We start from the raw sequence: 12,752 nt of genomic DNA, 5'->3' as shown, positions 1-12,752 counted from the left end.
AAATATGCACATGCAAAATAATAACAAAATCAATCATAGTACTTTATAACAGTTTAATAGTTGTTGGGTCACTGAAAGTTACATGTTCTTTCACATGTTTATGTCTTAGAACATGGAACAAATTACTGTTTCGTGTCCCAAGATTTACAGCCATTGCAGTAGTCAACAAAAAGACCTAAAAACTGTTAAGTTTACACATTGGCCCGTGGATAAGCCAACCCCCCCCCTCTTCTTCCAGGTCTTTATTTTTTCCTAAATTATTCGGCTTATACGCGAGTATATATGGTACTCTACTACACCTGAGGATACTTGATGGCTGTGTGTGTGATTTGGATTTTTAATGTAACTTTAAAAAAAAATTCAGTCATGTAGTTATGCCTGCATTGTGGCAGTTTATAGTTATGCCTAGCACCGGGGCATCATGCCACAGACACGTAGCATCATGTCCCACTAAGTCACATATTCCTGACCAGTCCCAGCACTTACCTCTTAATACTGTGCACCAAGTGAGGCAGCTGCTAGTACCATTTTTATAAATCTTTGGTATGACTTGGCCAGGGTTCAAACCCACAACCTTCCCCCATCCGATGGGGATCAAGAAAGTTGGGTCAAGGAATTTAGTCAAGTGCCAGAAAAAATTTCTCTTCTTAGAGTCACAGTGACCCACACCTTTTACTTTTTGAACAACAAAAATAAATAGGTGTCATTTTATGACTGCAAGTGCAAAATATACACAAAGTTGGGAAGAAAAAAAACCGACATTTTTTCTTATTTCAATGAGAATAACCTAGACCTTTTAACCTTTTGATCCCCAAATCAATTGGTGTCTTCCTTATTCCAACTGCAAGCCATCCACATAATTTTTTCAAGGTTTTTGATCTAGAACTAGTTACCATTACTAAAACCAGTGTTCTTCTCACAGTCACAGCATAGGGCACCAGGTGGTTGAGTGGTCCATGGCACTCACTTTTACAGGTCACTCACACATCTCACCTCTTTCCATGTGAGTTTGAGACTGCACAAAATCAAAACCAAAATAAACCAAGCATATGCTGTCACAGTGGCCATGACCTTCTTGACCTCCAATATCCCAAGTACAAGCCATCCAAAACTCAAGGTCAACGTCTCGAATTTAGAACAAAAGTTAATGTGTGGAATCTAAAAAGGACAGATGTCATGTCATACAATGTCATGAGTCTCTGCGTTATGGTAGGCATATAATACAAAGTTTTATCATTACTGAAACAAATGAATTTTTGGAAAATTGATATTTATATCCTGAATCATGTTATAATGAGGGGAACAATAACTAAGGAGAGTGTGTGTGTGATTTGGATTTTTAATATAGCTTTAACAATTATTCAGTCATATTGCTACAATGTCTGCAGTGTGGCAGTTTATAGTGATGTCTAGCACTGGGGAATCATGCCACACATGTAGCATGATGTCCCACCCAGACACATTATCCTGACACCAGGCCAACCAGTCTTAATACTAACCTCTTAATGCTGAGTATCTAGCGAGGCAGCCATTAGTATCATTTTTATCAGTCATTGGTATGACTTGGCCAGGGTTCGAACCAATGACCTCCCGCATCTGAGGCAGACGCTCTAATGACTAGGCCACTGGAGTGGTCATAAACAAAGAGAGAAATTACTTTATGGGATAGCTGATCAAATGATCACTGCATATATTAGTTCTGATACTGAAGCTATCCAAATGAGATTAAACTCAGACCTTATTTGAGTCCAAAACTGGGCACAACAAAATAGGATGGTAATTAATGAAGGTAGAATAAAATGTATGATTTTGGGGACATCACAAAAGCTCACAAGTAAGGGAATCCAGAACTATCTCTTGCAATAAATAATCATCTGTTAGAAAATGTCAAACCTGAAAAGCTTGTAGGTGTGTCCGTAGATAATAATTTATTATGGAATGACCATATTGATAAGCTTAGTAAAACACTGTCATCTTAAATTGCCCTACTCAGCAGAATCAAGAAATATTTACCTATGGAAACTCGAAATCTATACAAGTCATATATTCTTCCAACAATGGATTATTGTTCAAATGTATGAGGGAACTGTGCTAAATCTGAGCTTGACAGGATTTATAAACTTCAGAAACGGGCAGCACGAGTAATTTTAGATGCATCTATTGATCATCCCTCACAAGCATCGTTTACAGAACTCAAATGGTTCACAATATATGACAGGATAGATTTTCACAAGGCAGTTATTTTATATAAATGTCTACATGGAACTGCACCAGAGTATCTTCAGGACTTATTCAGGCATTTTTCAACACAATACCAGTTGAGATCAATATCACATGGAAACCTTCTAGCACCAAAACCAAGAGCAGAGCAATTTAAAAAGAGCTTCCAATACTCTGGTACAGTTCTGTGGAACAAGCTTCCACTACATGTAAAATCTGCTGAAAATATTAGAGTATTTAAGAAGAGATATATGCATGTATGTGTTTCTCATAGATAATGGAATTTTGTATTTTGATACTAAATATGTTTTAAAAAAACAGTAATTATTGCTATCTTCATATAATGTGCATTGTTATACTCTCATTAAGAGAGTCTCCAGGGAGAATAGTCCTTGACTAATGAGTCACCCTCTATAAATAAAGCATTATGATTATTATTATTTATTATTATTATTATTATTATTGTTATTATTATTACTATGTAACAATGTAAACTTACCAAAAGACATCCATCCACCCACCTCCAAAAAAGTGAGCTATACAAACTTCACACAAAATACTTTTTAGAGTCTTTAATGTAATAAAATAAAACACTGAAAATTCAACTCTCTCAATTGTGAATGCACTACCTAATGTTGCAATTTCCATGATCAATGTTAATTTCATCCAATACTTTAAACCCAGTCATCAAGAAAAGGTCAAATCCTATAGAAAAAAAAAACCTTCATATAAGTAAAGGTATAACCATGTTTGTTAAATGAAACTTGATGGCTGAGAGGAAATGATCAAGATAATGATGATTTCTATATCTTGCCTTTTGCAGCCATTGATCTAAGTGCAAATAAAAGTAAATGAATGGACCTTTCTTGGAAGTCAAGCAACCTTAATTACCATCTCTTGGTCTTATTAGCTATACCTTACTAAGGAGGGCTCTTAACTGCAGTCTTGTGTGAGTACATGTAGTTACAAGTAAATTATACTATAAATATTATTCTAGGTCAGCTTGAGGGTACTGGTCCTACAAACTGGACCAAATCAAGGAGATTATTTTATAGCAATTTTAAGCTTAAATAATTCAAATAACATTACCTTACTTTTTTAAGTGTGATAAATTGCATCACTGAGGTAAATATGAAGTCTGTGAAATGTAATTTTTTATGCAGCTGCAAGATTTTCAGTAAATCTAGAATAAGCTAATCAGTTTAATTTTATGACATGTTAAAAAAATATTCTGTTCACAACAACATTAAGGACAATTAAAGCCTACTTGAGGCTAAGTAAACAAGCCAACTCAGTTCATTTTGTCCACTGCCTACTATGGTGAGGTCATGCAAGCTCACAGTAATGAATTCTACCTGTGACCTTTAAGACTGGGCTGTAAATTTACTGGGCATACATAGAATTTAACCAAGTTTCATTATACTGGTCAGTGAAATTCATCAGGGAATGTACATCAGATGCTTTAAACTCCATATAGTTCTCATGCAATACACCTGCATTACCAAGATGTTGATCATATAGCATTATCTAGAACTGCCATCAAGTGAATGAAAACAAATTGAAAAAGACAATAAGCCTTTTAAAAACTGTAAGCAATCTGGACATAAGTATAAAATGGAACATTCATATTCTTGTGAATGAAAGACAACAATTACGTTTGGACATCATGTACTGATTCAAGTATGTCTTGTGGTGGGAGAGATGATAGCTATCTCCACATGTGATTCAAAATAAAGCAAAGATTATGTAAAGCTAGGATAATAAGCATGAAGCTCCTAAGGTCTATGTAGTTTGGAAGTGCAGTTTCTGAAACTGTACTGGCAGTTATTAAGGTCTAAGAATACTTCACAAACTTTGTGTTGAATCTAATATTGCATTCAGTGGCTCCACCTCAGACCACACTTCTGAACTGTTAAAATGGATGTTTTCATAATCGAAAGAAACAGTATATGATATTGTGTTTTATTTACTAAACCTTTGTCTAACTTAAGGAAAAATATTGACTGCCTTACTGAGAAAGTATTATTAGCTGTGATAGGTTGAACTGTAACTTGAAGCCATTTCTGATTCAGAAATGAAATTTTCTTGTGCATCATAACCAGCAGGCGTGTCACATATCATATTGGGGTGCTCTTATTCTCATTGTCATATCTCATATATCTTAAATTTTTCATCACACTTTCCCATCTTTAACTTTTTGAGCAATTTGAGATTATGGGTGAAACCTCATATGCTCGCACATTTTCACTTGAACGTATGTTGTCTGCCATAATAGGCTGCCAATCCTCAGGTTTGGTGTCAAAGCATAAATGTTTAATTTTCCATCACACTTTTCTTTTATCTTTACTTTTTAGAACTGTTTGAGATTAAAATATGCAAGCTGGTATACTTAAGGTGCCACATTAGGGTTTTATCTTAAAGGTCAAGGTTAAAGTACTACATTGAAGTTTATCTTTATCAAGGTTACAGCTCAGTATTTCAGTTTTCCATCTTTCATTTACAAAGTTTTATAACATTTTAAGATTAAGGATTGAAATTTGGTATACTTAAACATATTTGTTTGAGAAGATGTGTTATGGACCACTATGTGGTTAATATCTTTAGGGTCAAGGTCATGGATCAGTATTTAAGCTATATTTTCCACTCACTAACCTTAGAGCTGTTTGAGAATAAGGGATTCAACTTGGTTTACATGCATGTCATCATTATCCAGTGTGTTGTGTACCACATTATGGGTCTTATGTTTCAGGTCAGTATCATGGTGTTATATGACGAATGTTGTCCATTACACTTTACTTTTGACTCTACACATTTTTAGCCTTTGTACATATCATCACCAAATTGAGGTTCCTATCTTCGAGGTTGAGGTCACTGGTTAGTAATTTTATGTTTCAGTAGCATTTATCAATTAGATTCCAACAAGGTTTGCACAGATATGAAAAGTCCTTGAATTTCATCACTGAAATAAAAACTCCTTGTTGGAGTGAAAAAGTCATTGAAAATCTTTAGTTTTTGAAAAGTATTTCAATAAAGCATTAGTTGCATTGGAAATTAGTAATAGCAGCAGGGGCCCCAAGTAGCCGAGTGGTCTAAAGCGCTGTCTGTTACGGATCACTGCCATCTCACCTCTGTCTGCATGGGTTCAAGTCTCAGATTCAGCCAATGTGGGTATGTGAGAAAGCTTGCCAGTAGCTTCTCCTGGGTCGGTGGTTCTTTCTGGGGGGTTTTCGGGTTCTTCCTCCACCATTAATACTGGCCTCCATGTATAGCCTATCGTGTGCTGAAAAATGGCGTTAAACCCTACAACAACAACAACAATAGCAGCAAAAAACCACCTGAAAAAATAGCAGACAAAACATTTATTTGTCGTTGTTTTCATTTCTTGTGTTTACTTCTGTGTTCTCAATTATTTGTTTCCCTTTGCTAAACATTAACTGATTAGTACTCTGGCTCCCTGCTTCGTGTGCTCCATGTATTGCACTCTGCTATATGAAGCATACAAAGCAGGGAACCAGCCTAACTGACTGGTACCGGACCGGCACACAACTGATAAAAGCTAATAAAATCGATGAAATGAGTAACTACTCTATTATTTAAAGACAGATTATCCCAAAAACATTGACGTGGTCTGTCAAAAATTATTACTGTACGGAGTATTTCCAATTACTGAACATTACTACAGTACAGTAGAGCCTAGTTCTGATATGAGTTATGTAATGTGGCTATGATGAATCGAACGTAAAGGAATTTAGTTCATTGAACATCAGTCAAGAATGCCTCCCGGGAAATGTGTGCTAAACAGGGTATGTTTTAATTGGTATCCATTGGTGAGAGAAGCAAAGGATAGGTCTAAATTGACGTGTTGCTGCTGACAGACGGAACTAAGCATTGGCAAAATAGGAAAGAGTGCACTTTAATCCCACAGCAAAAGTGAGAAGCTCAGTAGAAAATTTATGTATATGCTTAATTTATATTATTTTGTGTGTGTGTGTGTGTGTGTGTTTTGATTTGGGTTGATAATATAGCTTTAACAATATTTCAGTCATTTCACTAAGTGTCTGCAGTGTGGCAGTTTATGGTAAAGTCTAGCACTGGGGCATCATGCCACAGACATGTAGCATCATGTCACACTAGTCATATTATCCTGACACAAGGCTGACGAGTCCTAACTAATGCTGAGCACCAAGCAAGGCAGCTGCTAGTACCATTTTTACAAGTTCTGGTATGTCTTGGCCAGGGTTCAAACTCCGAACCTCCCTCGTCCAATGCATATGCTAACCACTTAGGCCATTGTAGCCGTCATTATTTTGTGTAAAGAGTGAACAAATGACTGTCCCACTGTCATCATCAAATGCAGATGGTTTGACTGTACCCCACACACCTGTAGAAACACTGATTTTACCCCCACCCCTTGTAGTAATATAAATCTAATGAAAAAGGTGGGGAACATTTTTGTGTTTTGTTTCCAGACAGTAGTATAGCTACTAAGTTCAGTTGTGGAGAAAGAAATGCTGCTTACTTATGTGTCTTTAGTGTAGCAGAACATTTTAAAGATGAATGCAGCTTGCTATCTTCCTGTAGATCAAGATAATAATTTTAATTTAAAAGGTAAATAAATTTGTCATTAAGAACCCTTGAAGATGACAGTTTTGTCCTTGAAAAATCCTTGAATTTTGCTCCCCAAATTCTGTATGAACTATATTTCTGACTTAAGAGATGCTGAAGATTATCTGGAAGTTTTAAATGCCAATATAATGTCACTAGAAGATGTGTTTCATAGCACATTCTTATCCTTAGGGTCAAGGTCAAAGGTCAATGTTTTAAGGTTTCTTTTGTTTAAGCTGTATATGATAAAAGCTGCTTTAGGTAAAGGTATGAACTATGGTATCCTTAAGTTTTTCATGTAGATGGCAACTTGCATATCACAGTTAAGGTTCTAACTTCCAAAAATGTCAAGGTCACTGTTCAATTATTTAATGCCTTTTAAGTAGGGGTGAAACAATACACCTGTGCCTCATATCAATATGATTCACGATACGATACCTATCGATACACATATGAACTTGATGGTCTTCCCATCTTTGGAAGGTAGGTGGTGCCTTTCATGTATGTAGACATTCTGTTCCTATTTCCAGTATGCAGATTCCTGATGGACATATAGTTATCATATATTTATATACAATTCTCTTTGATGAGAAGATAAAACCAATACTTTCAAACAGACTACCTGTTAGTTGCAGTGAGCTTTATATAATGTTTGAGGTCTTTTAATGGTGGCTCCATTTAACTCCCTATGCTTTGTACAACATGAATGATTTGAAAACATATTAATATCAATTTCGTGTCTCAGTTACACTTGGAAGACATCAACATCATGATGTACCGAAGAAATAGTGCAGTTTCCTTGTGCAAAGAAAACCTCATCTAGAATAAATCCGGGCATGGGAATAAGGTTGAATACCAATAAAATCTATCACATTTTATTTCCTGCAGATGCTAAAGACTGCTAGAAGGAAAACTATTGACTACACCCAGCCCTATTCTACAATTTCATTTTAACTTACATACAGTAGCAAGCTTGAGAAGTTTAAAATCTGCCCCATGACTCATTTTATGCTAATTTCATTTATTCCATCTGCACCTTCATTCACTGGTTAAATATCTCTGCATAAAAAAGAGAAATTCCAAATTAGTTTCCAATGTTCAATTTAAGAAGATGATGACAGGATTTTATCTTAAGGAAGACCTCTCCCTTTATGAAGGAAAAACCAGGGGAGCATGAAATGGTCATAGGTCAGTAATCTAAACTTAAATATCAGTTTCTCTTTCTTCCTGCTCCACTTTCTTATAGCTATACTGAAATCAACATCTTTGACAGATGTCACCTCTAGTTGTATAAGCATTAATCTGTTAATTATTTCTGAACATACTCTGCTCCATTTCTTTGTATCACTATTGTTCTGTGCTTCTTTCTGAAGGGGCATATTCATAGCTAGCTTTGGCAGCTTGAATATCTTGGGAATCTGATCTTTGTGACTGTTATGTACAATTTTCCAGAGCTCACAGATATTATCGTTTGGATACATCTACTCCAAAATAGGATTTTTCAAAAACATAAACTTCCCTTGTTAAATCAGTAGTTTACTAACTACTTTGCTAAATTTCTTATCTGTTCCATATTGCTGTATACAGGTATTTAGCCCATCAATGCTTGTGTAGACAGAGGTATTAGCATAAATATCTTTGCTTCTTAATTGCATTTTTAACCCTGACTTTATTCAATTTATCTTAACCCTGATATGGATACATGTATATGGTTTTGTAGCATATAATCTGAAGGGTGAATCTGATTAATTAAAAAAAAAAATTGCATTATACTTTTAAATTGTCTGTATTTTAATTAGACTCGGTATTCTGCCCTTTGTACATTTTTTTTTCCATTACTGGTATCTCCATCACACTTTCCCAGCTCCAATAATCTGCTATACTTCACAACTTTAAAAATTATTGTCATCATCACTATCATCAGCAAGTATTTGCTGAACAAAATTGTAATGAACCAAGCCAGGAATCAGATTTTTGGGGTTTTCTAGGTAGCACATATTTTAAACACGCATTTGTAAAACTTTATTCATGAATGGTTCAAGCTACACCATAATGTTTATTCATGGGCACATTGTTCTAATCAAATTACGTTTCACAACCATTCATGTCATGCCTGAAGAACCCAAATATGGAACAGTTGCTACCCAAAAAACATGTCATGACAAGAATGGTTAAAAATAAAAATTGTATTCTGCTGAGCACATTTTCATATGTGGGACTTTCAACAAATTTGTGGGATTTCTCATGTTTTACCATTCTCCAAGTGCATGAATTCATAAAAATTGTGCAAAATTCGTGCAATGGCACACCCTGACAGCATCTCTGCTTAATTACTTGACATCTCTAATGACTTTCCCGCTAAGTCTTTCTGTTATTCTGCCAATACTTCGTGTTTTTCACGCCGTTAATATGCTGCATTGATTTATGATTGGTGGTTATTGTTTAACCTGGAGCGGAACAAGCAATAACCACAAATGAGAATTCAATGTAAAATATTTCACCGTGCAACAAACCGGTAGCATAGCTTTCAAATGGACCAAAGGAGTCAAGATACAATTCAATGTAGGAACTTCGCGTGAAAGTGGTTATTAAATGATGAGTAAAGTACTTCATTGTACATATGGAACACGTTCAGAATGTATAGTACAGTCAAACCCACTTATCTCGACCTCGGTTATCTCGACAACCCGCTTATGTCGAGCGTTTTGGTCCGGTCCCGAAAAAATTCTTCTTTGTTATGCTATTTTTTACCCGCTTATCTCGACCTCTGTTAAGTCGATAACCTGGTTATGTCGGGCATAAGTTTCGGTCCGAAGTAACATGTGGACCCGCTTAATTCGACGAAATGCAACTTTTTAACGTCAATCTCACAGAAATTGTACAAGAAATAGTCAGCAAAAGCGATCGATTTGTAGAAAATATGAAGTAATATCAGTCTGCTTTTGTTTACTCCGGTGCTGATCTGTAACGAACGATTCAAAAGCACTTACGTTTTCATACATATGCTCGGCACCGTCGACACTTGCCACAAACAATTGCATTTTTTTAATGCATTCAGCCATTTCACTGTAGCTTGGGATAGTGATAGGCTGATCATCATCATCATCATCATCATCATCATCATCTTGCTTGCATGATTGTATCTGCTTCGTTGTCACCGATTGGATTATTTCCTCATCAGTAAGTTCACCATAGGCATTGGCATCATCATCCACGTGAACATAATTAGAAAATTCATCCCGAGCAATGCCTATGGAGTCCGCAATCTCATCAGCCATCGCTTCAAGACCTATTTCTGATTGAGGCTCTTTAATTTCTTGTGCAATTAAACACTGCTGGTGAAATTCTTCATCAGAAATTTCCGGAAAAATACAATGGAACCAGCAGTTTTGAATGGTTTTCGGCGATACACTGTTCCAAGCTGCACGGGCATACATGATGGCGTCTAGCAGAGTTGGTTTATAGGATCGCTTTTCCTCATTTGCACTCACAGTCAATGTACATGTACATGTATTTTCAAAAACATTTATTGATCTTTATCTGCGAGATACTGTCATATATTAACCTGGATATAATACAATCTTGGTTATTTTGCACCTAACACCGCGTTATGCGTGAATGGCGGGTGCCTGAAAGCAATCGGTGGATGTTTCTCTCTCACTCTCTCGTTTGTGATTTTCTTTGATCCATTTTTCAATCTGATAACATATTCAAACCTCTGAGTACAACCAAACATGATTTGTTTTTCAATATTCACATCAATTATAAAAATGCGTCGTGTGTTATCTGACATAAGTGATGCACACTACAGTAATGGATGCATACGCTACATGTGATATAAGGAGTTCATAGATATATTTTTTCTTTAATAAATTACTTATGATGATAAAAAAGGAATAAATGATAACAACACCAGGTTAGTTCATTTCATTTTATTATCAATTAAGCGTTTTGTTTATTTTATTGTAACATGCAGTGGGAGGGGATTCCAGTAAACACCAGCAAGAGACAGGAGTAATGCTCAAGGACATTTTTAAAATTACCGGTTTTTATGAACCCGGATATCTCGGGACCCGGTTATGTCGACGATTTTTTTACACCCCCGACGTAATCGAGATAACCGGGTTTGACTGTATATGCGGAACATACTTCTGGGTTAAAATAGTTAGCATGGGGGGGGTCAGTTTACGAAGCATGTCACTTTGTGTTAACTTGTAGAAGCAGAGTGGGTATTCTCAAATAATCTTTTTCGTTTTTAATAATAAACATGAGTGCCTGTGAGAGCAAATGCTGTTTCAGATGGATTATAATTTTACATAATAACAAGGCAACTAATAATAATTATTCATGACTGCTGAGGACTAAAATAACATGCATATGGTATTGTCTTGTATCGATTCTCCGTCTCTTGTATCAATATGCACATCATTTTAGCAAAAGTATCGATGCCTTGATATATCAATGAATCGTTTCACCCCTACAACCATCCAGTTAATCTGCACAGTACTATTTTCCATATCTTTATATTTGTTAACATAAGTCTCTGAGTTAAAAATGTGGAACTTGATCTATTCTGAGGTCAATCGAACAAAACTGCCCATTTTCATTTTTAAACAGGAGAAAGAAACAGAGTAATTTACCTATTTCCCACTGGTCAAAAATTCTTTCCAGCCTGTTTTTCACAGAGATGAGGAATTCTGGTTTCAGCAGCTGTTTAGAATGACTGGTTTCCTGTTTTTGTCTCTGGTTGGACTGGGTGACTTGAGTGGTTACCTGCTTATCGAACAGCTCCTGTGGTGCATGACTGTAGTAGGCAAAGATAAGTTTCAGCTGTGTAATTCCTATGGAAGCTTGCTGCAAGTCCGATCTTCTCAGAATCTGCATTATAAAAAGTTAAGTGTGCAACTGAATACAGAATTCATATACTGTGAGACACTTTAAATTCATCGAGTCTCATTTATCATGGTTTTTGTAGGCAAGCCAGGCCACAAATATCAAGTCACAAGAAAATATCAACCAAACCAACATTTGCCCCCATCCATCATATGCAACTGAGAAGTATCACTTGTTTCTTTGTTTAATACATAGCTCTCTAAAGTGAAATATAACAAGTACATGCGTGACAAAGAAAACTGAAACTGACCGATTGATTACAATTAAATTATAATGCTAAATATCATGAAAATGAAAACTCTCAAAAGATTGCAATAACTCTACCTTATGAATAGTACTGTAATAAAAGCAGATTTACACACTTACTGTGTCCTTCTTTATTTCCCAAAGCACGTAATAATCCTCGTTATGAATACATATTTACACAAATGCTAACTCAACAATCATGCAATAGTCCCATTTATGAATACATGTTTACACAACTGCTAACTCAACAATCATGTAATAGTCCCATTTATGAATACATGTTTTCACAACTGCTAACTCAACAATCATGTAATAGTCCCATTTATGAATACATGTATACACAACTGCTAACTCAACAATCAGCAGATTAGTCCTGCTTTCTCAAAGTCCTTTTCAATCAAGTCACTCTGAAGTCATACTTTGTCATGTGTGCAGATAAACCACTTTGCATGGCTTAAGGGTGGATGTTTTTAGGTCAACTGAGACCTGATTTGAATGTGAATCTAACAACAATTTATGTCAAACAGCTTTAGAGTTATTCTGTGGGAAACATTAAAATTTTGATCTGTTATCATGATTTTGAAAATATGGTTGTGGTACACAACAAACATAAGTGTCATATATTAATATAACAAGTTTCATCCATTTATCTCAAATAACACAAAAGCAACAGAGAAGAATGAAAGTGCGATGGGCACACTGATAGACAAAGAGACAGGGAGAATTCTGCCACCTGCTTTTCACAAAAAAGGTATAGGATTAAAAAAACTTCTAAGGATGCCATTCAA

General features: G+C 35.7%; 1 protein-coding gene across 2 annotated transcripts in view; it reads right to left on the bottom strand.

Moving 5' to 3' along the window:
- The window catches only part of LOC149804381 (anaphase-promoting complex subunit 1-like), a 253,928-nt gene that overhangs the window by 22,621 nt on the left and 218,555 nt on the right, over positions 1-12,752 (bottom strand). For both annotated transcript variants that reach the window (XM_089939582.1, XM_089939590.1), the window contains one exon: positions 11,466-11,703. In XM_089939582.1, coding sequence (XP_089795708.1) covers positions 11,466-11,703 — 238 coding nt within the window. The remainder of the gene's footprint in view (positions 1-11,465; positions 11,704-12,752) is intronic.

Source organism: Sinohyriopsis cumingii, chromosome 2, assembly GCF_028554795.1.
Source record: "Sinohyriopsis cumingii isolate HCF-2022 chromosome 2, ASM2855479v2, whole genome shotgun sequence".
NCBI classification, from domain to species: domain Eukaryota; kingdom Metazoa; phylum Mollusca; class Bivalvia; order Unionida; family Unionidae; genus Sinohyriopsis; species Sinohyriopsis cumingii.
The sequence above is the reverse complement of the archived record's forward strand: the minus strand, read 5'-3'. Positions and strand labels throughout refer to the sequence as shown.